The 26528-nt window shown below is 37.1% G+C and overlaps 1 protein-coding gene across 2 annotated transcripts in view; it reads right to left on the reverse strand.

Annotated features, from left to right (window-relative positions):
• Nucleotides 1-1317: 1317 nt before the first annotated feature.
• Nucleotides 1318-26528, reverse strand: part of PCBD2 (pterin-4 alpha-carbinolamine dehydratase 2) — a 44441-nt gene continuing 19230 nt past the window's right edge. Inside the window, exons 1-3 of one of the 2 annotated variants that reach the window (XM_043465476.1) lie at nucleotides 3014-5537; nucleotides 2706-2786; nucleotides 1318-1570 (exon numbers count right to left, since the gene is read on the reverse strand). In XM_043465476.1, coding sequence (XP_043321411.1) covers nucleotides 1475-1570; nucleotides 2706-2774 — 165 coding nt within the window. In that variant the 5' untranslated portion in view covers nucleotides 2775-2786; nucleotides 3014-5537 and the 3' untranslated portion in view covers nucleotides 1318-1474. Of the gene's footprint in view, nucleotides 1571-2705; nucleotides 2787-3013; nucleotides 5538-26528 lie in introns of those variants that run through there. The other variant, XM_043465475.1, reaches the window with a different exon arrangement.

The following is a 26528-nucleotide window of genomic DNA, read 5'->3' on the forward strand; positions in this document are numbered from 1 at the left end:
TAAATCAGGGTGATCAGTACATAAGGTTTGAATGGATTATTTACTTTAAAATACATTTAAATTTTTTCATGTATAAAAACTTATGTAAAGAAATTTGATGCACTGATCTAGAAATCTTTGGTAATAAAATGTACAAAAGCTCCCAAATCTACAGTGCAGGAAATAGTTTATAAAAACATATGACTTTGCCTTTTACTCTTAAAATTTTCAAGTACGTACAAGATCCAGGCTCTGGATCTCCCAGCAGCCACAGGGCCTGAGTGGCTCTTCCACTTCCATGCCCCCCGCCCATGTACTCTCCATACCTACAGAGCAAAATGAACATACCTGCCTCTCCTAGGCCAACAGAACCAGCCAAAAATTGACTTCAGAGAGCTCAGCCTCCTTGTCATGTTCCCATATGGCTTCTCAGACTAGGGGTGAGGGCTGTCGGGGGTCAGGGGTGAAGCTTTGCTTGTAACATAAAGTGATTTTTCTGGCCTCTGATGTGAGGCAGAATATAAAGATGATCCTTGTTAAATCCTACTACTATAAGGCATGTTCTTTGGATGGAAACATACACATTCTTTTAATCTACATTTTAATCTCATTAATAACTACATTCCTGAGTTCATTCAAAGAATAGTTACTGCAATTTTTAAGCAATAGCTTACTTTATATTCCATTTTACTCCCATCAGTGACACATGGAATAAATAGAGCTTGTAACTGGATAATACCCCAGTAGCTTCAATCTCAGGGGCTACAGACTCTCAGGTCAGGGGTTACAACATGCAAACGATGGGAAAAAAATGATCCTTGGTTCCTCTTCCCTCAGTATGTTACCTAATGATGTGGCAAGCTGGTCACTATGACAGTGAATCCTTTTATTGCCTCACCTTGCTGGAAGCCATGAACAAGACACTTGTCTTCTCCTTTCTCCCTATCTGAAAAGGAAGGGTAAAACGCAGACAGCTCAACCAATTTATGTAATCTCTGTAACTTCATTAACGACTTAAGTAGCAACAACAGGTAAACTCCAAATCAATTAGTGTCATGAGAATCCTTACATACAGTTAAACCCTTTACTATAGAGTCATCATTCTTTTTCTACCTTACAAGTGCTTTCCAATACAATGCATTTGTAAAGTCACCATAATCACTTGAATTTCTGGTATATAAAATGCTCGCCCATATGAGAATCCTGCAGATATGAGAACGCTCCTGCATATCCATTTCTAATCTCTAAGAATGTTACTTATCTTTTTTATATTAATAGAATTACCTGGGTTGATTTACCTTATATATGTGATTAGATATAATGAAAAATACCTCAGCCTCAAGTTTAAATCATTTTTATTTAAGCATTGATTTTACAAAATATGATAGTTCAAAAGGTGAACTAAATTTATAACTTAATTTATTCATATAAATTGTCTTCAAAGTCCATTGCAGCTAGATGTGTATGTAAGATTCTACATGCATTTTAGAAGGAGTCACAGAGAAGCAGCTGCTTTTTCAATAAACTTGGCCAGTTTCACATCTCTTTTGGTCAGTCCCCCACAGTCATGTGATGTGAGCGTTATCTGGACCTAAGAAAAAAAGAAACAGTTTTTAAAACGCTGAGCTGCAATTCATGGTACTCTCCTTTGGTGGTTCAGAAATCAATCTATTACTCAATATTTATCTTTGAGAATTGGGGAGATTAAATGATTTAGAAAATACTACATTATGAATAAGCAATGCATTTCCAAAACCCAGTAAACTCCGGGCTGAGCTCAGCAGCCACCCAGGGATAAAAAGGTTCTCTCATAAGAGGGGCAAATGAGCTGCCAAAATCTCAAATCTTGACTCTTGGGGGAAAAAAAAGAGAGAGAGAGAGAGGCTGAGGTTCCATTTTAACTCCCATTACTTTAATTACACTCTTTTCAGGTCACTGAGAAAAACTAAGCTATCAAATGTAATACCTTAGCAACCATGTTAAAAAAAAAAGCCCATTTCCAAATTAGAGAAGTTGGGGAGGGCAGTGGAGGAACAGACTGTTGCCTCTTGACAAACCAATTAATAAGCAAAAGCAAAATTATGGGTGAAGAAAGGCAACTAGGAAATAAAAGCTTATGCTGGTACCTGCATCCTCTGCATTATTGCAGTAAATCACAAAAATATGAAATGTTAATTTTTCAAAGAGGATTTTCAAGAGACAAGAGAACCTCACAGAAATGTAGATGATAAGAAATTCCACATGGCATGACCATGAAGGTAAGGACATTTTGGGGGCAAGCCTAATTCTTCTCACTGTGCCCCCTGCTGTTAAGAAGGTCAGTTCCCACTGAGAATAGAGAATTTACTTGAACAAATTGATTTCAATGAGATAAAAAACCCATATCTTTCTGATTTGCTACCATTTCTTTCAATAATTTACCTTAAGAGAGTTTAAAAAATGTTATCTACAGGACTGATATTCAAGCTTAATGCAGGAGTCTAATTTGGCCTGCTTTCCATAGTTTCGGTAGAAGACAAGCATGAAAATAAGGAGCTTAGTGACTGTTCTTTTGAGTAGATGTGAAATTTGTTACTAATCTGCAATAATACACAGGGATTCTGAGAGAAAGAATAAGAGAGTATTTTCCTAAGCACAATGACACTTAGCTGCGTAGGATGACAAGGAAGAAAGAAGTTTCTTAACTCCAAAATTAAGGTGATCCCAAAATAAGGCAATTCAGTTACCTTGTTGTACACATTGAACCATTCCGGGTGATGATTCATCTTCTCTGCTTGTAGGGCAACTCGGGACATAAAGCCAAAGGCCTGCATAAGACAAAGTCAAAAGTGATGACTGACACTGCCCGTGCCCTGGACCTGAGAGGGACCCCAGAGCAACCTGACAAAGACACAGTTAGGAAAGCCTGGAGAATCAATACTAAAAGGGACTGCTCTCCACAGAGGTGGGGTAGCAGTGTAGCAGGACTGTGACCTGCTGCTGCATGGTGAAAAACACTCAGGCTCAAATAAACAAACCGGGAAATTGGTCTCACCCAGTGACCTGTCTGGACTGTTTAATTGTCCTCAGGACGAGACTCTCTAAAACAGGGAATAATTTCCCTTCAACTCAGTGTCCTGGCTCTCACTACCCGGCCCCAAATCCTAGCAGTCACTTTTCCTGCGGCACTGCTCCTTTTGTTTTTAGCACTGGGTTGCTAAGGTATTGACCACAAAGACTATGGGAAAATGTGAGAGTGCGTCTTAAGCGAAAGCTCTGGTAGAAGTGAACCACCATCCCACCCCCAGGCAGGACGGAAAGGGATGAGAGACTATTTTCACTGACACCCAGAGTGGAACAGAAAAGAAGGGCTTGCCCGCTTGGGATCTTCTCACTACTGCCCAGCACTGCCATTTCGAAGAGAAAACACTCCGCTTGGGGCAGACGGCTGCAAAGCCAGCCACAGGCCTGAGTGGGGACCTGCAGGGCACTGACTTCATACCACTGGGAAAGTGCAAACCTAATTTTGTTAAGCAGAAGGCAAACTTGTCCTAAGAGGAAAGAAAAACATTTTTTTTTTTGCTTGCTTTCAAATTTTTATGAGGGTAATTGCAAACAATAGAAGAGTTTGTCTCTTTCGTGTCCAGAAGGCAGAAATACTTGGTAAGACCCTAAGGTAATGGCACATTAATTATAAAGTTACAGTGGAATTCACAGAGCAGTACCCATTACAGCTATATAAATATTTAACTTCTTTACCCCTATCCAGAAAAACCAATCTGATGTTAGTTGGGCTATGTTTTTTGAATCACCAAATGACATAAGAGCACATTTCCAAGTTAACAGAAATATGGAAGATATCATTTTCAAACAGTTCTGTCATTCATAATGGTTCTTATCTCACAATCGAGTTCATTCAGGATAAAGATTTCCATTTTGACACTTAATGCCTGAAGGTTTTCCCTACTAGGAAAAGGAAGGAAGTTCAAGAAAAATCCACTTAACCATGCATGGAATTATCAGTGGGAAAACAATATTCACTCTCCCACCCCTTCTTATTTCAATCTGATTCTCTAGATTATGTGAGGGGAAGGGACAAGTCGAATGAGAAAGTTTGTTTTAACTATTCAAACAGAGTAAACCTGTACTAAATTATTATGAGAATTTTAACTCTGCTTGCTTCTAATGCCTTATTCTCATTTAGCTTTAGAAGATTTACAATCACATCACCACCCCTGAGAGACAGTAATACAGACATTAAGGACATGGATTTTTGAGCCAGGGAGCCAGGGATTCAAATCCCAATTCTATTACTCAACTGTCATGTGATTTAACTCTGAGCCTCAATTTTCTTATCAGTAAAATTAGGATAATAATAAAAAGCTCACATAATTTAATTTTTTAAAAAAGAGATGGGGATGTAAAAGCACTCAGCACAGCACGTGGCACAGAGTAAGAGATTACTAACACACACAATGCTACCACTACAGCCTCTGGCCAAACTGCATACCACAAACCTTACAAAACGTAACGATAAGTAAAAAGCCCTCCCGTGGTTTTGAGAATCTAAGATTCTAGTTGCTGTCTCTAGGAAGAATGGGCCTCTCCTTTTCCCATGGGCCTTAAACAGAAACTGACACACATATATCAGACAAATAATACACTGTGGGATAACATTCTGAGGCACACTGATTGGGGAAAACAACTGAATAACAAGAAATCAGGTGGGCACAGTGGGTCACTGTCCAAGCTTTTAAGCCCTGTGGCCACAATTTCTTTGAACAAAGCTATCCAAAAAGGTCCAAAGTGATGCTTAGAATACTTTAACATTGCCCAAGAGTCAAATGGACTGAATGAGTGTCTGATCTGAACATGGTACGAAGTGTAAATCCTTAAATCTTTGACCACCCAGCATGCTATCAGCATAGTAGCAAAATCTATTCCATCAGAAATATGACTTATAAGAGAACAGCCATATCATTAAAGGTACACTTATCAAAGAAAAAGCATCCACCCTATCTACATACAATGCTTAAAAGAAAAAAAAGCACATCCAAAGATCCTCCAAATTTGTATTTTCCTTGCTTTTGCATATTTCCCTTCAACTGTCACCTAATATTTACATTCAATAAAACATCACAAAGCCTAATAAACTATTTACACAGGATTTACTCCTAATTCTTCCTTAGGAAAAGAATATTCAATCTACTCTGGGAGCAAAAATCTAATTCCATAATCTTTCTTCCTTATAACAGAACCAAATAATCCTCCAAATATTTATTTTTAAATCTACAAATTAAAAACATCTATAACAGTACACATTCAAATTAAAGTAAAAGAATTTCTGCAAGGAAGTTAGATGAGTATGCCAGGAGAGGGAAAAAGCAGAACCTCAGAGGGGGATTCTGATTCTCCGGAAAATAATAAAGCAGGAATATGACTAAACAGCAAACTTGGCAAATCGTGAAAAGCATCTGTCCTTTCTTTCAAAGATTTACTTTTATAGCCCTAGCTACTTGTTACCAGGATGCCAGTTGGAATCTAAGGGCCTTGAGCTAGCTATATGCACAGGCTTTCTAAAACCATTCCATCAAAGAAAGTTGCTAACAGCCCAAGGCAGAATAGACACCAGCAACTAATAAGAAGTTTAGAGAACAGGACTGAGAAAATGAACAAATGAAGTAGAAATCAACATGAGTTTATAAGAACTAGAAAACAGTAAGTATAGAAAATGAAGTACATTTAACTTATAGATAATTGTTGTCAATAAAAGAACTTTAAAAAAAAAAAAAAGGAAGAAAGAAACGAAAAAAAACCCTGGAGATTTAATTCAAGAAAAACTTCCAGAAAGAAAAGATTTAAATCTATAGACTAAGAATTCATCCATTTCCATACATTCTAGTAAAGTTAATGAACTATGAAGATTTAAAAAATCCTCTTAGCATCCAGTCAAAAAGAGCAATTCACCTATAATGATGAAAAGAATCTTACTGACTTTAAACTTCCACATATCAACATTTAGCATACACGCCAGAGGAGCAATGCCTGTAACGACTTTAGGAAATCGAAGTGTGAAGAATTTTATACCCAGCTAAACCGTTGTTTGAAATTAATGCAGAGGACATACGTTTTTTAAATGCAGCAACTTCGGGAATAATTTCCATTCACCCTTCTTGAGGAAATTTTTATTAAAGGATGAAATATATGTAACTAAAAGATTAATGGAGAAACTATACCAGAAGTACTGGCAATGAGTAATAAATTCACTCAGCTCTAGAAATACATTTAAAACAACTATTGGGGTTTATACTTACAGAATAAAATATAAATGTTATAAACTATTCAAAGAGTAAAAGGAATTCCCTGGTGATCCAGTGGTTAAGAATCTGCCTTGCAATGCAGGGGACACTGACTCAACCCCTGGTCTGGGAACTAAGACCCCACATGTCATGGAGCACTAAGTCCATACACCCTGGAGCCCATGCACCACAACAAAAGACCCCACATGCCACAGCTAAGACCCAACATAGCCAAATAAATAAATAAATATTTTAAAGAGCTGAAGGAAATAGAAATAGGGAAGGTAAATGAAAGTTTAAAAAAAATCTTTAAAAGCTTTTGCTTTTGCAACATTTGAAATATCAAATGTTAAAGATATATGTATATTTAAAGGTGTAAGACATAAGCACTAGAACTAAAAAATAATATGTACTAAAACTGTACGGTAAAAAAAAAAACAAAACTATGGTAAAGGGATGAGAATGGGGAAGTAACTACAATTACAAGAAAAATTTTAAAACATACAAAAAATGATTTTTAAACAAAGTTGATGCAAATAAACTTTAAAACATAAATAAGATAGTTCTCTGAGAGAGAAAAAATGATCAAAACTGACTCTAGAAGAGAAAAAAATTAAATAATTAAATAACTGTAAAAGAGAAATGTGCCTAAGAGTGACACACAAAAGTAACACTTCCCAATCATTTCACAGAGGAATTCCACCAAACCTATATGGAACAGTTAACTCTTAATACTGATTAAACTATTCCAGAGCAAAGAAAAAGAAGGATATTTCCAAATTACTTCCCTAAACTATAATAATATTGTCTCCAAATTCTCATATAGACAGTACATAATAATGAAACTGTAGATTCCATATTAATTGAAATCCTAATAAATAAAACTTCGAGTATACAGGAACAAAACACCATGAGCAAATAGGATTTACTCCAAGAATGCAAGGATAGTTCAATACTGGGGACTTGTTCATATAATTTACCATATTAATAAATCAAAAGAGAAAAATTATATATGACTTCTATAAATTCTAAAAAGATATTTGATGAATTCAATATTTTTATGCATGAAAACTCTTAATGAAGTAAAAACATATGGGCTCCTCTTTAAATGAGAGAATATATTCTCAGTTCAAAAGGCAACATCTTTCTTAACAAGGAAACACTGGAAGAATTTCCATTGAAGTAGAAAATAAACAAGCCCTTCCCCCACAAAAGTCAATAGTCTTCTTATAAAAACAATGAATTAGAAAATATACTGTAAGAAAAGTTCCCACCTAAAATGGCACCAAAAATTATCTAAGAGTAAAACTTAAGAAGAAATGTATAAATTCTACATGCAGAAAACTTTAAACCACTACTTAAAAAAAGATAAAACTTACTACATTAAACATTTTTCTGTATGACAATAAAAATCAACAAATTAAAAACAAACAACAAACTTTATTTGCATTACACATTTCCTCAGCACATAAAGAGATCTGACAAATAAGAAAAAGACCAAACATGCAATTTTTTTTTAATGGTTAAGGACATAATAGCTAATAGAAAAGAAATCAAATAGTTTTTAAACATAAAAATTGCTTAATCTCATATATAGAAGTACAAACTAAAACTAAATTATTTGTCAATTTTATCTCAACAAGTCAGGGTGTGGGGAACTAAGTTAAATCTATTATTTGGCAAAGATCAAGAAGTTTGATAATATTCTGTTAGTGAAGGTACAGGAGAAAAGGCACTTCCATATATTTTTGGTGAAAATAAATTAATATAATAATCACTATGGAAGAGAACACGACAAGATCAAAATTAAAAATGCCTATGCCCTTAGGAAGATATGACTATGCCTTTCAGCCACGCAATTCCATTTCTAGGAATTTTTCCTGCAGACATATCCATACATAAATTACAAGGATGGTCACTGCAGCACAGTCTTTAACAGTGACAGGCTTGAAAGAGCCAAATGTCCATCAGTAAAGAACTGATTAAACTATATTTTATGGTACATTTATTCACTGGAATACTATGCAGCCATTAAGAAGAAGGAGAAAACTATTTATCCTCTGACTAGAAATACCTCCAAGATATATTACTAAATAAGAAAAACATGGATAACAATAGTCTATAAGTTGTATAAAAAGAAAAGAAAAGAAACCACGTGAATTAATATATCTGGAATGATATACATAAGGATCTGGTAACAGTGAATGATGGGGGTTGGGCAGAGGGAGAACTGGATGGTTGACAATCAGAAATAGGAAGAGGAAGAGGCTTACTATACTCTTTGGTACCTTTTAACTTTTGAACCAATACATACATGACCTATTTTTAAAGCTGGCTAGGGAAAAAATGAGGAAACCATGCAAATGAAGGTCTCACTGTAAAGGGAACTGGGATCCTGCAATGTATGTAACCTGGTTCATATTAAAATATTTTGGCTCACATTAACTTCTTAACATATGCCTACCTGTTTAGGTGGGTTTTTAGTGCCAATTTACAGCATAGTTTGTCTATGAGCCATATTCTGTTGAGCCACGGCCATTTCAAACAAACATATGTCCAACAAATAGCATATAATGGCTGATAATGGTTTCAGTCTTTCCTCTATTGCAAATTACAAACGTTTTATGAACAAGTCCATGAATGTATGATGAAGTATGACTTTTTAAGTCACTCTGCCATTTTAAGGAATGTAAGCATTACAATCACAGTAAATCGGGCCAATGAAGTTTGTCATTTGGAAATCTCTAAACCATCAGCAATTAAAAGATTTTTCCATGAACCCCCAAATCAAGTATTCTTTGGGAACCTTAATTTTTCTTAAAGTTCCTTTTGTTTCAGTTTACTCCATGAAAATATGAAAGACTATCAGATGCACAAAACCGAAACAAAACCCTGTATTGATCTGTGAAATGTTTAACAGCACCCTGAATTTAAAACACAGCTTTAGTCCAAATAACATGTATGATTTATTAAAGTTCTAAGACTTAACTTCTAGCACATATTTCCAATATGAATCTGTCATTACTCAGAGCAATTCTCTTTGATATGTTCTTTAAGTCAGCTGCCTTTTATATTTTGATTATAGACTATTTTAATTACACACTAAAAAAGAACACATCTCCCACTAAGAAAATGAGCACCAGCAACTCCAAAGTAATTTCCCCAGTACAATCTCCATTAAGCCTCTAAATACTTCCTTTACTAATTCAATGAATTAGAACTCTATTGTTTATGAATCACCTTCATGTTTGTAGGCCTATAACTCTTTTTTTTTATATAAAATACAATTGCTATGAAAGGAAACGATATTTATGTCTGATTAGAAATGAAAACACTATTACATAAATCAGTTTGGGCATTTCTTCACGTCTTGAAACATGATCGGCAATTTAGTCTAATTGGTGATCAAGGAAACTATCTTGTGATCAATTAAAGTAATTACCAGATTCCGGCAACACAACCTACCTTAATTTCAGCTGGAGTCTGCACTTCTTCAACTTTAATTAAAAATAATGAAAATTATTAAGCAAAATGCAGAGCAAGATCATTGCCAAGCACGCACATGTCACAGGACAGGACCTTCTCTTGGTGTTGATGACTGATCAATCACACAAACATTGCTTGGTACACCAAGGAAAGGCTTTCTTTGCCCTAGAATATGACTTCACATCTCACAATGACTTTCTCTAAAAAACATGGGCAACTATTCCAGCTGCTGCAAAGAGAACATCAGATCTTAATCTGCAGGCAACAGAAGAATATTCTCAATTAACAACACAAGAAATGTGCGGAGCAGATCCAACCAAAGATGTATTTGATCATGTTTTTTTTCTCCAAACTGTCACTGATATGTTGACACAGTGGTCAACAGCAGAGACTTCAGGGTCAGAGACCTAGGTTCAAGTCTAGCTCTTTTGTTCACTAGCTATTTGACCTCAGAGAAATTACTTAACATGTGAAATGAGCCTCAGTTTCCCTGTACGTAAAAAGGTGATAACTCACGTAGCAGACTTTACAGTATGACAGGCATTCTACTAGGTGCTCAGTTAATGCTACTATTAATTATCATCACCACCAACACTTCAACATTATAGTGTCTACATTCTGGAAGGGAAGAATTTCTTTTCAAACTCAGTACAAGAACAATAGAAAGGCCAAAGAAATACACTTTTGCAAGGCTGAGAAAACCAGCAACATATTTAAAACTGTTTCTCTACGTGGGTACCCTCAAAAGAAGATTTCCAGTGGAACTGGCAATCTGTCAGTAAGCATCTTAGCCAAGCAGGTGGCTCACATCTCCCTGAGAAGCCAAACAAAAGGCCTTGCCTGAGGACCATCCCCTAGGCAGTCCAGCGTGTGAGTGTCTAGGCAGACAACCCCCACCAACACGGGGCCTCCAGTCTACCTGTCTTTCACATGAGCCACTGCAGAGCCCAACATCTCCAACAACCCAGGCCAAGGATATCGAACTCTGAAATTAAACTGGCTTCCGCAAGCTCTTAAGACAATGTCCACAAGCTACTGAATGAGCAGACGCTCTGCTGTGCCCTAGGCTGAATGAGTGCCCTTTCAGCTGTTGGTAATAAGTACACCATTTGAGATAGCACATACTTCTAAATATTACCTTCGAAAGCTCTACTCACAGAGCCATAATATTTTTAGGGCCTTAAAAACAAGTTCCTCAGTCACCTTTTTTTTTTTTTTGCAATAATCATATCTTAAACAGCCATTTGGAAAAAATAAGGCAGCTCTTTTAGCTAATTACACAGTATCAGTCAATACATACCGTTAAATGAAAACACAAGGTGCAAAATAGTTTTCTTTGCAGAATTAGGATTTATAATTACATTAGTAAACACCTCCTGAATTCCCAGGCTAGGGAGATGACTGTTTGACAGAGGTCTACTAGCATGAATCCACTCTTCTCAAGGCAGCAGAGATAAGCAACATAAACACCTGCACACACAATTTTACCTAAGAGCCCTTCATTTCTGTTCTGTTTTCAGTGAACGTTCTCTAAGTACAATAGCTAGGCTTCACACAGCTCTCTGTGCCAAAAAGACATTCTGACCAAGACGATCACTCACCGAGAATACCTTTCCCCTGAAAAGACACCATTCATTTCCGAATTCCTCTGCACATATATTTAAATTATATGTCCCCATGTCATCAGTAGCTACTACTGGGCAGACCAACAGCTCAGTCTGATTAGTTCCCTCTAGAATTTCTCACAATCCGTTAGTTTTGCTCTCCTGGAATCAGTACTTTTCACCAGTTTTCTATCCATCCTTTCCCCCTAAAGCAGACAGAAACAATGGTTTCAAAATCACCCGAGAAGCCATTTACATCAAGTTCACCAACGTCAAAATAACTTCTGATGCCTTGCTGTTCACTTCTGCTATTCATTACTGCCAATCAGTTGCCTCAGAAAAGTTCTTTTGGAGGTTTTCTTCCCTAATCTGCTGATAATCCATATTTGTTAGCTTTCAGGAGTCTTACAAAGGGCGAGTATGGCAAGGACTACCAAAGTTTTTTGTTTTGTTTTAGCAATCCTTTAAGAATTACAATTTACACTCCTTTATACTGTGATCATCATAAAATTTATAAAAATTCAAATTTATATAGAAAAAATATCCCTAGGCTTCAATGTCATGCATCCAAACCATATATGGGGAGTATCTGGCCAAATACATTTCTTTAAATGGAATAATATGCAAAATAGCAGTTTATTCCCTATCTTTTCTTCTTTATAATCAACTGTTTCCTTTTAATAGATGCAACTAGTACTTACACAATTTCAGTTTATATCTGATGGGAAACTGCCTTGCCTTATTTTATATATATATATATATATATATATATATATATATATATATATATACTTAATTTTAAAAAGAGAAAGGGAGAAAGGGCAAAAAGGTTTCTTTCTGCCCAAACTGGATGTGCTAAATTAATCTGAAAGTCAAGATCCAGTAACAACAACCAAAAGGGTGGAGGAAGAAAATAAGGGCTCAGGGCAAAAAGAACACCCGATCCCCCACCATCTGGGGGTGGGGGCACTCAAAAAGTATTTTAAAGAAACAAAGTAGTATCTAATTTGGCTTAATGGTACAGTAAATACATTTTCTACAAGCAGTATACATTTTGTAAAACAGTTTCATTCCACTTCACATCACAAAATATCCGATGGTATAAAAAGGTCTGTACAGCATCAGTGAATTCATACTTATCCTTTCTTTCACTATTTTTAAACAGAATCAAGTCTCCTGGTAAGAGTTTTTAAGTACAGTTTCAGCAACACTTGCCAATATTTTCTGTAGGAAAAATATATCACCCAACTATTCAAGCCCCATCAGACATCCTGATCATTCCACAGAGGACATCCAGTGATAGACGGCTGCAATGAATCACTGGGAGAAAACAGTCTGCCAGACCCACGTCTCAGAAGACGATGCCAATCGTGAAGAAGCCCAGTGCAGATAGAGACCATCCCGTAAGTCGTCTGTATTTATTTGTTTCAAAGTGCACACACAGGTTATGAACTTGGAAAGGTCCATGAACTTGTCAGTCTTCAGACACTGAGCTGAAGCAAACCACAAGTATACTCCGAGTTTATCCTCAATCTGTTATGATGAGGCTTAAGGAGAGCTCTATTCCTACCCTTATTGATGAAACTAGGGACTTTTTTGGTTTTATGTTCTAAACAGTATTACTAAAGAATTAAAAGAAAAAAAAGTTTTTTCTACTTCAAAGAGTAGAAAAAACTTAGCACTTACCCTATTTTTGGTATCAAAAGATCACAAGGTCTGTTGGGGCGCCGGGGGCGGTGGGGGGCGGGCATTGGGGGCAGGTGTCATCATATTCCAAAAAGTTCTAACCCCAGCTCTCTCTCATTCTATGGCCTTGAGCAAATCCTGAATCTGTCTCACCTCTCCCAGTCTCTATAAACCAGAGGCTCTACTACTTCTTAAGTTCACTCTAAGTGTAAGGAAGTCTGATAAGAACATGTAGAAAATGTACTACTGTGGGACACTGAAAAAGCTCCAATTTGCTTAAATCCCACACCAAGTAATTTCATGCTATTTTTTTAATCTAGAAAATTTGTTCTGTGTAGCCAAATAAATTTAGATGCATCCCGAATACAAATGAAAAATGGTCTCTGTGTTTAAAATTCACAAATAAGGCGAATAACTCAGAAAACCAGTAATGAAGAGAAGAATTATTTAAAAGAGTAAATGCTTACTTAAATGAATTCTTTTTGTAATATTCTTACATAAATTACCTTAACTTTAGTTGTTGATCAAGTACAGTTTTGGGGTCTGGGTTGTTTTTTGCCTTTTTTTTTTTTTTTTTTTAAACTAATTCACAAAGTTCTGAAAGGAAAAAAAAAAAGGGTTTGTTTTCCTGGACGTATGTAAATGGGAAAACTTTTCTCCACCTTAGAGCAGGCTCCCATACAGTTCCACCCCAGAGCAGCTGCCTTCTCTGTGCAGGTGAGGGCTGGCGGGCAGACAGCACACAGCAAAGCTTCATCTCTGCACCAAGACCTGCGCTCACGATCCCACTCACAATCGCATCAGAGGAAAGGACCGCAAACTGGCTTTAAGACACGAGGACAAAGAAAGCATACGGATCCTGATGGAGTGAGAGCACTTTGCCATTTCATGCAACTGCTAAAGAGAATTTCTTCCCTTTTGTTTTTAAAAGTTTATTATTTCATACCTTATGCAAATCATACTTTATATATTAGGCAATAATATTTGAGAAATACTCAAGTCAAATTAAAGGCTTCAATAGTCTTGCCAAAAAGCACTGTGATTTTCCTATAAAAAAATTATTCCAATTTGTTGATCTTACATAGGATGAAACATACTGTAACAATCTTCATAATTTATGTCCTGTTGGGACACAATGATTTAAAGTAACATAATACAGAGCCGCATCATGGCTAATCTAAACCACCTGACCAGATAAACACCAGCTTCCCTTCTCTCTTCAGCAAGGGCATTTCTGTTTATTGTCATATCATTTCCTCATTCTAAGAACATGCAGAATAAATGCAGCCAACCTGCATTTCAGTGGAAGGCTGAGCTGGCCTTTCCCATGTCAGGAGGTTTGTGCGCACACAGGTACCAGTACAATGTCAAAGGCTTACAAGACACAAAACAATCCAGGAATTCCACCCGCAAAATCATTTACAGCGAAGCAAATATGGATTCATCCAGTACAATGTGGACCAGGTGTGGTGTTATAAACCACAATCTTTGGGCTTTTTTTTTTTTTCAATATATATAATGTCACTGAAGAGGTAATTCTTTAAAACAAATTATGCGGCTTACTATGAGCCAACTTTGTATAAATGCTTCAATCATGCCTCTTGCCGTGCTCACAGGCACTCATGATCTGATTAACCAAAGTGAAATGCCCACATTAACCAACGTCTTTCGGGGGTGAGGAATCCTGGTAGAGGAGAAAGACAAAGAGCCCTTACGGCACTAACCACAGCCATTTCTGGTACACAACTGCACAGGCAGATTTCAAATAGCAAGGTTTCTCCAGGGTCCCAATCCCTTCACCCTCCTCCCATACGCAAACCTTACTGGGCAGAGGAAGGTTTTCAGGGGGACTTCAGGGAAGGGTTTAAATTTCAGTCATGAAAGAAAAAGTGCAGGAACACATGTGCATTCGGCAGATAACAATTCACTGAAAATATTTTAAATCAAAACAAAACGCCTGTCTGACCAAATTTTTATAAACTTGGTTAGGAAAGAGGAAAACAAACAATTGTTTAAGGGTGGTTTCAAATATTGCTTTCTGCTATTACTGAGAATTTTCAAAGCTTTCCATGCTCCATTGGAAACAGCTCTGCTTCACAAACTGTTCTGGTTGGTCCTGCCAAAGAAATGGTCTGATACACTTTATTACAAGTTGATCGATTTGCTTACCCAGGCAAATATATATAATTATCTTTGCCCATGAAGACCAGAGTAAAATAGGATTCTTCCACTGAAAGCAATGAGATTACTTAAAGCCAGCTGGATGAGACAGCACTAGCAGACACTCTGCATCTGTATCCCAACCCCAGCCCCACTGAAGTCCACACTACATCTACTTCAAGTAATGTGCAGAAGCCAACGGACTACATAGCACCATTTTTCAGTCTCTCCCACACAGATCTGCAGAGGAAAGGAGGCAGCAAGTAGTTACATTTCCATCACAATCTGGAGCTTTCTGATTTGAGAAATTAAAGGGAAAATATCCTTTTGGAATATCGTTTTCAGGCAACCGACATTTATAAAATAACGAGTTTAAACCTAACCTTTGCACATTTATAAACATGTAAGGTAGCAAGTTACAAATCTGTAGTATCATGGATGGATGACACTCCAAGTTAATGCTCTCAACAGCGAATTTCAGTTAAAAGTGGATCTTTTCTGCCCTGAAGTACTCAGTAGGTGGACTGAAGCCCCACTTGTGCTCCATCTTGGCACCTTATGCACACCTTCCCCAGATTTCCAGAGCCACTTCAAAACCAGCTCCTACTGCTCTGAGGTCTTAAGGGCTTAGGTCACCACAGATTTCACTGGCTTCATGTATGGGTGGGGTTCTTTAACGACAAACAGCCTTGTCATTGGGCTTCTATGTGAATGTCTCCAAGTCCTGTCCTTCAAACAATCCTGAACCTTAATGTTTTATTAATCTGTATACCAGAAGGTTGTCCCAGCAATTTCATTTTTAGATCTATACCTTAAGGATACTCTCACACCTGTCCACAAGCGGATGCCTGTTAACAAAACTCACTGTAGTAACGAACATCAGAAAAAACAAATGTCCATCAACAGGGAAACACATAAAGCGTGGTTAACTTATTTACATTTTATAATTGTTTTGCAGAGGAAATGAACACTTTAAAAACACATCTACTGTAACAGAAGCATACAATGAGATGGAAAGAATATCAATCCAAGAATTCAAAACCTGTGCTCTAGACCCAGACCTTGAGCAAGCTACATGTCCTGCCTAGGCTGAGATTCCCCCATCTGGATACAGGGAGATGATGTGTACCAATCACATACACAAAAAGTGAAGTTCACACACACACAAAATGAAGTTCAACAAAAAAGAATATTAGCTAATTACAATATCAGCAGCATGCAATGGAATACTACTCAGCCATAAAAAAGAATTAAATAATGCCATTTGCAGCAATATGGATAGACCTAGAGATTATCATACTAAGTGAAGTAAGAAAGAGAAAAATAAATATAATATTACTTATATGTGAAAACTAAAATATGACACAAAAGGTGCCATATTTAAAATAAAGTTTTTCCATGAAAAAAATAAAATATGAACTTATCTACAGAACAGAAAAAGAGTCACAGTCATAGAGAACAGACCTGTGCTTGTAAGGAGGAAGAGGGCGGGGGAGGGATGGATTGGGAGTTTGGGATTATGCAAACTAAACAGACGCAAACTATTGTATGGAGAGTGGACAAACAGCAAGGTCCTGCTGTACAGCCCAGGGAACTACGTTCAGTATCCTGTGGCAAACTAAAATGGAGTATTTATGAAAAAGAAAGCATATATATGTATAACTGAGTCGCTGTGCTGTACATGAAAAATAGACACAACACTATAAACAATTATACTTCCAAAAAATAAACCTTAAAATAATAATAATAGCCGCAGTACTTAGTAGACACAAGGTACAGTTTATCTCTGATTACTTTCTGATTATTTCAGCATTAACCACAAATTGTTTTATCAGTTACTTGAATACATCTGAATAGACTCCTTTCTGATTAAACAGCACCTTCTGAACATAATTACTTCTCACTGACTAGGAATCCCAATGTATCTCAGGGGCTGAGATACCACTGATGCTCACGGTTCCAATCTGGATAAAGAAGGAAAGGGAAAAACCCAAAGGGCACTAAAAAAACCAACACTCCAGGCCAGACATTTACACAACTCCACAAATAGACTGACCCTTCCTATTTCACAGAGAAGAGAACTGAGGTCGCAAGAGGAGGCAGCCACCTAACAAAAAGTGAGGCTGGGCCTGCAACACTAGGATGCCCAACTCCGAACGCTTCGTGTGTGTTTAGGACCAATCGCTAACATCAGATTATATTCTTTCCATTTCTCACTTTTACCTAAATGCTAATGATAGCAAAACCAAGTTTCCTGTAATTTTTATTCTAAAAACTTAATTATAAGAGAAAAATAAAGTATTATAGAAGGTTTAGAAAAAGAAGAAATTACTATATATTTTGTTTTCATTTTCTTCCTCGTGTCCTTTTTCCCACAATCACTGTCATGATAGTATTCTTTTATTGTGGATCCTGAACCATCTTATAATATTCAAACATTCTACTCATTTTCCATGTGGCTCCATGGTCTTCTTATTTTTAGAAGCTCTTCATTTATAAAATGGGTAATTCCACATAGAATGAATAATTTTCTTTTATAAAAACTATTTCACGTAAATGGTCCAATCATGTAGAACAAAAGACACATATACAAATATATCTTTCTAAGCAAAGTCTTCTGAACATTTTTTTAAATTGAAGTAGATTTGTTTCAGCTATACAACAAAGTGATTCAGTTGTGCATATATACATGTGTGTGTGTGTGTCCATATATATTCTTTTCCATATTCTTTTCCGTTATAGGTTATTACAAGATATTGAAAAGATTCTTCGAATGCTTTACCAATACACATTGTGAAGTTTCGGAGGAGGCAAAATTGAGGAACTGTCTAATTGGAGGTTTATGCAACAAATGAGAAGTCTTTTTTTTAACCCCCTTTTTCCCCAAAGTCCAGTGAAAACATTAGCTTGTATAACCAATTTTTCTTTAGCTGAGCATTTGTTAAAGCTACTGATTAGTTCAGGTATTCACCATCAGCAGTGTTAAAACGATGACAACCGCACGTGTTGGAACAGACACTCCACCCACCGACCTGGAAACGTCAGGGGCACTGTCATCAAATCCTCCCACATGAAGGCAGTGTGCCCTGTGGAAGGATCAATCCCCAGAGCAGACTTCTCTGGGACCTAAGGTCTTACCCTCAAATATTTCTCCCAGCCACACATGTGACTGTGGGCATACCACCCAACCTTCTTCTTTTTTTTTGGCCACACCGTATGACTTGTGAGATCTTAGTTTCCCAAAGCCCCTCGGCTGTGACAGCACAAGCCACTGGGCCACCAGGAAAATTCCCACTACCCAACTTTCACACAGGCCCCAATCTGCCCAGGAGAGGACTACTCATTGAGGGGTAGAGAGAAGGTCCAGGAGTCAGGATACAAAAGAGCTCTCTATGTTTTTGTTTTTAGTGCTCAGAAAACAGAGTACTGCTCTGAAATGATCTGCATCTTAAGTTTTCAAAATTATAATATTGGTAGAGTTTCATAATGAAGTTCAAGTCTCCATTACCCTCTTGGTTTGCCTAATCTTCTTCAAGCACCCAGTGAAATCTTGGGGCCATGCCTACCCTGGTAGTCTGAGTTGTAATCTTCATGGAAATCTTGAGAATTATGGCCAGTTGCAAATCCAGAGTTACAGTAAAACAAAAAAAAATATGTTGATCTGTAAACATGGGGGGTGGGCATGAGACCAGAAATAAACTGGGGGTGGTTCTGAGAGAAATGAGCAACTCCAAGAGCCATCCTCCATGAGACCAACACGGTCAGAGTTGCCAGAGCCTGAATCCCCAAGGCTCAGAAAAGCATGCCTTACAATTTTTAGCCTGAATTCATTTTCTTTACAAAAAAAAAGGTGTGCTGCTTTAACTTTAAATCTTATCTGGATTCACGTAGTATGTTATGGGAAAGTGCCTGAAAAGTCCTGTGATACAGAAAGACCCAGAAAGGAAAATGTACACTCCCTCTCAGCCTCGGATTCCTCATGCAGGAGGAAGAGGGTGGACCGGTGACGGCAGGGCTCCTCCCACTTTGTGACTTGGCAACCAGCATAAGGAGGTAAGTGCTGTGTTCCCCGATGATTAACAAAACATAGAAAAGATTCTTCTCATTGCAGAGACTGGGGTTTTCCTAGGCCAGCAACCATCTTGTTTAGGAAGTGAGAGTTTGTTTCTTCATGGTAGTCACGAAAGAAGCTAGGGTTCTCTGTCTGGCATAAATGACCTATTTGGGACTGCAGAAGTGTTTCTACAAGCTCCAGTAAAACTTTAAGGTAGTTAAGTGTTGAATTTATCTTTCAGTTTCATACACTGTGAGAGCAGACACCAAGTCACAAATACCTGTCTCAGCCTTTCACAGAGAATTTTGAACCTTCCTGTGTTGTTTGTTTTCTGATTTATCACTTTGTGTTTCCTTCCTTAGATGCACTGAAAGTTTTAGGCCGAGAGGTTGTGCTGACACATGGCAGATGCTGCACAGGATTTAAGTAGTCTCTGTGTTTTGGCAGACTGGGGCACTCTGCATCACTCTTTCTCCTGACTGCCTCAGATGTGGGTAAAACTCCTTTCAAAAATGAGAAAGTTTCCTATGACCCAGAATATGACCCTCACATATTTAGGCATTAACAGGTTATGGATATAAGGTTCTAAAAATTTCAGAATCTCAACAAAAAAAAGAAGAAGAAGAAGAAGAAACAAAAACCAAAACCTGAATATAAGAAAATCATCTGGCCACCTTCTTATTGTGTACCAGTTTCTAAGAAGGCAGGGCCATACTGATTAATGACAATGAAAAGACACATACATGCCTATTTTAGAAGGTTCAAGGCTGGTGTTTTCTCTCAAAATTCAATACTACTGAGTATTTTCTTCCAATACATTTCCTTTAAGCAGAAAATACGACCAGGTATATTCCAAATAAGACTTTTTTGAAAGACTAAAAACATAATAATGAATTTAAGAAAAATCTGCTCACAAATCTGACAAAAGAGAAAATAAAGGTCAAATTATTATAACAAGTACAGGTAGGTTCTATTTTTAAAATTTAAAAAATTAAAGCTAAATAAAGAGATTTTTTTTCTTTTTCTTGCAACACCTTTCTTTTGCCACTTGTAACTTTATGAGTTAGTAAGAAATGACTTTGTTTACAGCAAAACAAATGGGAATTAGTTTGGGTTTTCCAATTTTTAAAAGTTTGTAATAAGTTCCTTTAAAAGCACTCTAAATATATGTATATGTATATGTATATGTATATGTGTGTGTGTGTGTGTGTGTGTGTGTGCATAAAAGTAATTAAAACTTCCAAACAAAATGTTTGAATTTCGGACAGCATTTAAATATCCTTGAGTTCACAGCCTCCTAACCCTATTCCTTCCCCCTCCACCCCACAGTACCTCCACTCAGCACCACTTTTCTGCCTCTACCCTCACACAGAAGTGAGTCAAAGGTTAATTTCCATTCTAAGTCAAATTCTAATCCAATGTGCTCCCTAAGTACCCCACCCAACACACAAAACTACCATGCAAACAGTCTTCTCCAAAGTGGGAGGTTCAAGGAGGGTGACAAACACTCAACAAAGAGTGAAAATCAGCTATAAACTTCAAAAATCCCACTGATACCCACACCCTACTATAGACATAAAATGGTCAGTTCAGGAAAAAACCTACTTTTGTATCTCTCCACTGTCATTTCTTGGTGAGAAAACGACTTTTAAAAGCTAGTCAAAGAACCACAAGAGGCAAGGCAGACAGCCACCGCTGATTTCACTCTGGCATCCAGCATCTACGGCAGTAGTGATGGACCTCGAAACATTCATGGCGATCAACACTAAAAGGCAGAGACATCATAGGCATGAACACTCCAGGAACTGCAGACCAGAATCAAAACCTCGAACCCTACACTCACAGAGCTAAAACGTTTCCTCATGTGAGGAAGAGAACCACCAGTAACAATCTTTGGAAATAATATTTGAGTCTTGGCTCAACTGGATAATTTTGTTCTGCACCAAAACCGTTCAAATTCCCAAAGTCTACGAGCAGATTCATACTAATTTCAAGACACAGTTTCCTTCCAAACCCAATGAAATGAAAGGCAGAAACCAGCAAAAGAAAAAAAAAAAACAAACATACATAAGATGGCTTGCCATTTTATGAAAAACAAATGAAGAATTACACTCACATCACACTGATAAACTGAGAGGCTGCCAGTGGTTTTCAGGGCAGATGTAACATTTTAACAAATGTGATTGTTTGTGAACGAAATAATTCTGATCAAAAACTTAATTGCAGCCAAAGTGAGCCCTGGGCTATGTCACCATAATCCATTCTGACAGGAAGCAGTGAGTGGAGATTCCTACTGTGAACGGAGCACATGTGAAAGGTCAGCTTTGGCCTGGAACTTCAAAACCGTTAACGTGTAAAACAGTGTGCATTAGAGCCCGGAACGGCTAACCACTGGATTAGCGGATGTCCGCTATGTGGGTCTGATGTGCTTTTGGCAGGTAATGGTTAATTTGTAAATAGGCAATGTATTATAACTTTCTTCTTTGCCTCTTCCCAACATTTACCAGCAGAATTCACTCTTAATTACAGACTCAGAATATTACAAAATTAGATTTATAGCATGGTCTCATTATAACAAAGTCCTTGTTTGTGAAATGAAACTTATTTTTAATAATTTAGTGAAGGAAAAGTTACATACATTTTTAAAATGTTTGATGAATGAGAACTTTTTTCATGTAAAATGAATATATCTGTTCACCAATAGCAACTGTATTATAAAAGCCAAAATTTGTCAAATGAGGATTTCATTATAAGAAATGGATAATTTACTCACATATTATAATCTGAAAAACCAATTACATGATACTATTTTGCATGGCTTAAAAAAATTCTGAGTAAAAAAGCAGTTAATAACAGTTTTCATTTTCTAATGAGCTGTTACTTATCAAAGAACCAAGCTAAATGTTGCCTTATAAACCAGTGCATATGAAAGTACTTTATATATATTTAATGCTATAAAGTTGGTTCATTTGGCTTTAAATTAGCCATTTCTCTCATATATAAACCACTTAAAGGTAATATGGCATTAATGGGTGATAAAAGTCGACACTGTGCACCTCCTTGATTATTTTAGGATTTAATTCATTTTTGAGTTGAGGAGAAACACTTCTCAATGAAAACAAGTAGGTCTTCTACTCAGTTTTATTTCTATTCTCAAAATCAGCCTTCTAAAGCTACATCTCTGGCCATTGGACAGATGCAGCTCCTGGGCCCTCTGCAGACTAAATGCAGAAATCTTGAGGGTGGCTATATGGCAAGGGTAGCCTCATGGCCAGCAATCTCATGATTCCTATCCCCTTGAGAATGTCCACAGACCCTTTTAGAAACAAAATCATACATGTGCTACTAACTGCAATGGAAGGCTGAGAACATGGTCAGCAAAATAAGTTACCAATTTCTTATGTTTCTGCTTTCTATACAGGATCTGAAAACAAAACCTTCAACATATTTAGAAGATTCAGAATCTCCTTAATACTCTGCTTCTGAAAGTAGGGACTGTGCACATTTACCAACCACCTTCCTAGACTCTAGCCCTTCAAGGACCTTACAGTGTGGTGGAAGAGGGCAGAGAGTCAACCATAAAGACCTGGCAGGAAGTAAAGGAGGTAGAGAGGAAGTAATCGAGAGGCTGTGTGAGTGAGCGGTGCTGGACATACTCATCTTAAACTTTTACCCCTCCTCTCCACAGACACAACAGCAATCCAGATTCATAAGTAGAGCACCTAAGTTACCACAGGAGCTAAATTTATCCCAAGTACAAAAATTTTAAAAGAGATGTGTAATTCATACACAAAAAAGTATTTCCGAATTGGTCATTAAGGCATTTTCTTTTACTGTTATGTGATTGACTACACCTGGTAACACACTAAATATATATAATTTTATCTTCACTCCTAATCATTTTTTCCATCACCACAACCTTTTCAGCATAATTCTTGGCCACCATTCCACTTCCTTGGTGAGGCTCAGGCTCAAAGAAGCTCATGGACTTCCCTCCGGAAAGGTTACCAACAGAGCAGGAAGTGCGCCAGCACTGAGTTTCAACTTAAAATGGACACGCCCCCTCAGGGACACGCCCGCTCATGGACACGCCCCCTCAGGGACACGCCCACTCAGGGACAGGGACCCTGTGCCCAGGTGCATGCACCGCACCTGCAGTCCATGCTTAGGATTCTCTCACTCAGGAGCAAGATTAGTACTAAGGCAATTACATCTATTGATTCCGAAAGAGATGTTACTTATTTCTTAGTTGGCTTAAGTTTGTTTACATGTCTTGAAAACAAATGTCCAGAAGGTTGAACTTACACTTTAATTCAGTTCTGCTCTGTGAGCTCAGTTTTCACAAATACCAAGAAATATGTTGTTACCGGTTTCTTTTTAAGGACCCATGTTCAAATGGGAGGACACTAAAGAAATTCATCATTCAATTCTTATTCGTAGGAACAGATTCTCTGTAACCTGTAAATTATTTTGATTTACAAGGAATCATTATTGTATTCATAAATGCTGGAAAGTTGGTGAACAACATGATATAATGACACCCCAAAATAATTTTATAACTGCAGGTGTGCAAATCATAACATGTGGGAGATGACTCAAAGGATAATGGGGAATAAAACAGTTTAGGAAGGGTCACATAAAGAAGGGAAAGAAGCGAGGGCATGTACCGCAATTTTCCAAGATGTCTTTAAGACCAAACTACTCGTTTAGAGGCAGATGCAGTGGAGCAGAGTCTGCATGGGCAGCAGAGTCAATAGTTACATTTAAACAAGCAAAGGCAAAATGCTCCATAATTTACAACAACCCAATCACATGGCTCATTCTTTTGAGGTTAAATGCTACTGACATAAGCTACACCTGAATCCAATCAGTGCAGAGACGCTGAGAAGATTCACACGAAAGGACTAAATTTGTCACAAATGGGTCGGTTTCCGATCTTAATGTAGCCAAGTTGCTTTACTCTGACCTCCATTGAACAAATCAACTTAATGGGCACTAGGAGTGCTATAAAACTTAACAATGGAGTGATTTTTAACTTTTAAAATATAGTTATGAAGCAAAATGTTGGATAGCTTCTACAATACTGGAAATCAAATTAAATCTAGATGTTTTTTAACAGTCTTGACAGATATAATCCTAGTTACCATGTAAATTTATGGTAAGCTGCTGTGATATTAGCCACAGGTGCTACTTTTAATATATGAGCCGCATCTGGCTGGGAATAGAATTTCTCAGAGGACTGAAAATGACCTCACTATCAGACAATGGAAGGGAAAAAAACAAGACCACTGTGGCATATAAAAAGCTGAAGATGTGGTCCACAACTAAATATTTCACATAAAATTCATTTTAACTCTGCAGTTGTAGGTTAAAAGATATTATGCTTTCAATATTTAAGAGGCGTAGATATATTTCAACCAAATAGCTAAAAGATTAAGAATGTAAGACAGTTATGAATACCCTGGCTACGTATACAATACTAGTGTTCCATCCTTTGATCAATGTCGGGAAAAAATGATGCACTAGGACTTGAAAAGAAAATTCTTTCATGGTTCCCAAGCACACAACATGATTAGACACCACTAAGCATACCAAACCAAGATGTAACAACTACTGATCTCTAAGCGCCTGGCCAACATCACTGGTTGGGTTTTTAAAGTTCTTTGGAGCCATTCATAACGTCCAAGAAAACATTCTCATCAGGTGAAATTTTTAAAAAGCATTACAAGTAATCGCTATTTCAAGTCTGAGAACCAGCAATATCACTACAGACAAATACAAAGAGAAAACATAAGTTTCTCTTACCTACCCAATTCAAAAATAAAAAGAATATATATAAAATATACAATTGTTCCCTTTTAAGAAACCCTTTCTGAACCACTCAAAAGCCATCATTTGCCAGAGAACTGGCAAGTGTGGAAATGTGATAGAGGATTTACAAAGATTTAATTTCCTATGAAATAACTCTTCCCGAATTAAACAAGCCTTTTTTATCTGAAAAAAAAAAATCTCTAAAAGAGAAACATTTCTATGAAAATATTCCCTACCCCATTGCCCTAAGCTGTGAGAATGTTAGCTATAAAGCCCTATAACAAAACATTTTCCTTCTGACCTTCTCAAGTAACTTGAAGGGCTTTATTTTTTTAGCTTCAACAGATCAATGCAATCTAGATGACAACTTCTATTTACTTTAACAAATAAATGGATCTATGCCTGATTTCAGTGGGCATGAAGATCCTGGGTATCTTCAGCAAGAAAATCCTGGTATGACACCCTGATACTCTTGTGATAAATGGACAGCATTTATTAATATATGGAGCATTTAGAAAAGGTAGGCTCACCAAGCCTCATCTATGTGCTATGAGGTTAGTTATGATAGAAAGGCACTGATTAAATTAAACAGGGCCTTCCTGTTCAATGGAATACTCTATATATCCCACCATTAAAAATCATGAAGCAAAATATTTTACTGACAGGAAAAAATGTTCACCATGTATGAAGTGAAAAAAAGTGACTGAGAAAAGTGTCCACAATATGACTCAAAATATATATATATATAAACATATGTACATACACAGGAAATTCCCTCGTACCTCAGTTGGTAAAGAATCTGTCTGCAATACAGGAGACCCAGATTCAATTCCTGGGTGGGAAAGATCCCCTAGAGAAGGAAATGGCAACCCACTCCAGTATTCTTGCCTGGAGAATCCCATGGACAGAGGAGCCTGGTGGGCTACAGTCCATGTGGTTGCAAGAGTCGGCCACAACTTAGTGACTAAACCACCACCGTGTACATTCATATATACTCACAAAATACGCATTCACGCATATTGCTTCGTAAGTGGGCAAAAGACATATTTTTCTTCGTGATACTTCACTGTGTTTTCAAAGTTACAAAACATACTATGCAATCAGGAAAAAAAATGTATTTATTAATAAGCTAAACAAACCACACAAACCTAACAGGGTGCTATCATTCCTGTAAGAGAGAGTGGCCTGGTTAATCTCTGTGGGGTATGAGTAATCCATAAATGTTAAACCCTTCTATTTAAAGCTTACAGTTTTAAACAAATAAGAAGATGGAAGAGACTCATTTTCTAGCTTACATAACAGAATCATAGATGAAGACATTTAGAATTACAATGGCCCTCTCTTCTACACATCTGTATCCACAGCTGAATGGTCAGAAAGCTGGAATCTCTCAATGCAGAAGTGTATCTTCTCCATGCAGAGTTCTAATTTGCAACTTAAGTTTTTAGAGGCTCTCTACAGACCTTCTAT

The sequence above is a fragment of the Cervus canadensis genome, chromosome 4, assembly GCF_019320065.1.
Source record: "Cervus canadensis isolate Bull #8, Minnesota chromosome 4, ASM1932006v1, whole genome shotgun sequence".
Taxonomy (NCBI): Eukaryota; Metazoa; Chordata; class Mammalia; order Artiodactyla; family Cervidae; genus Cervus; species Cervus canadensis.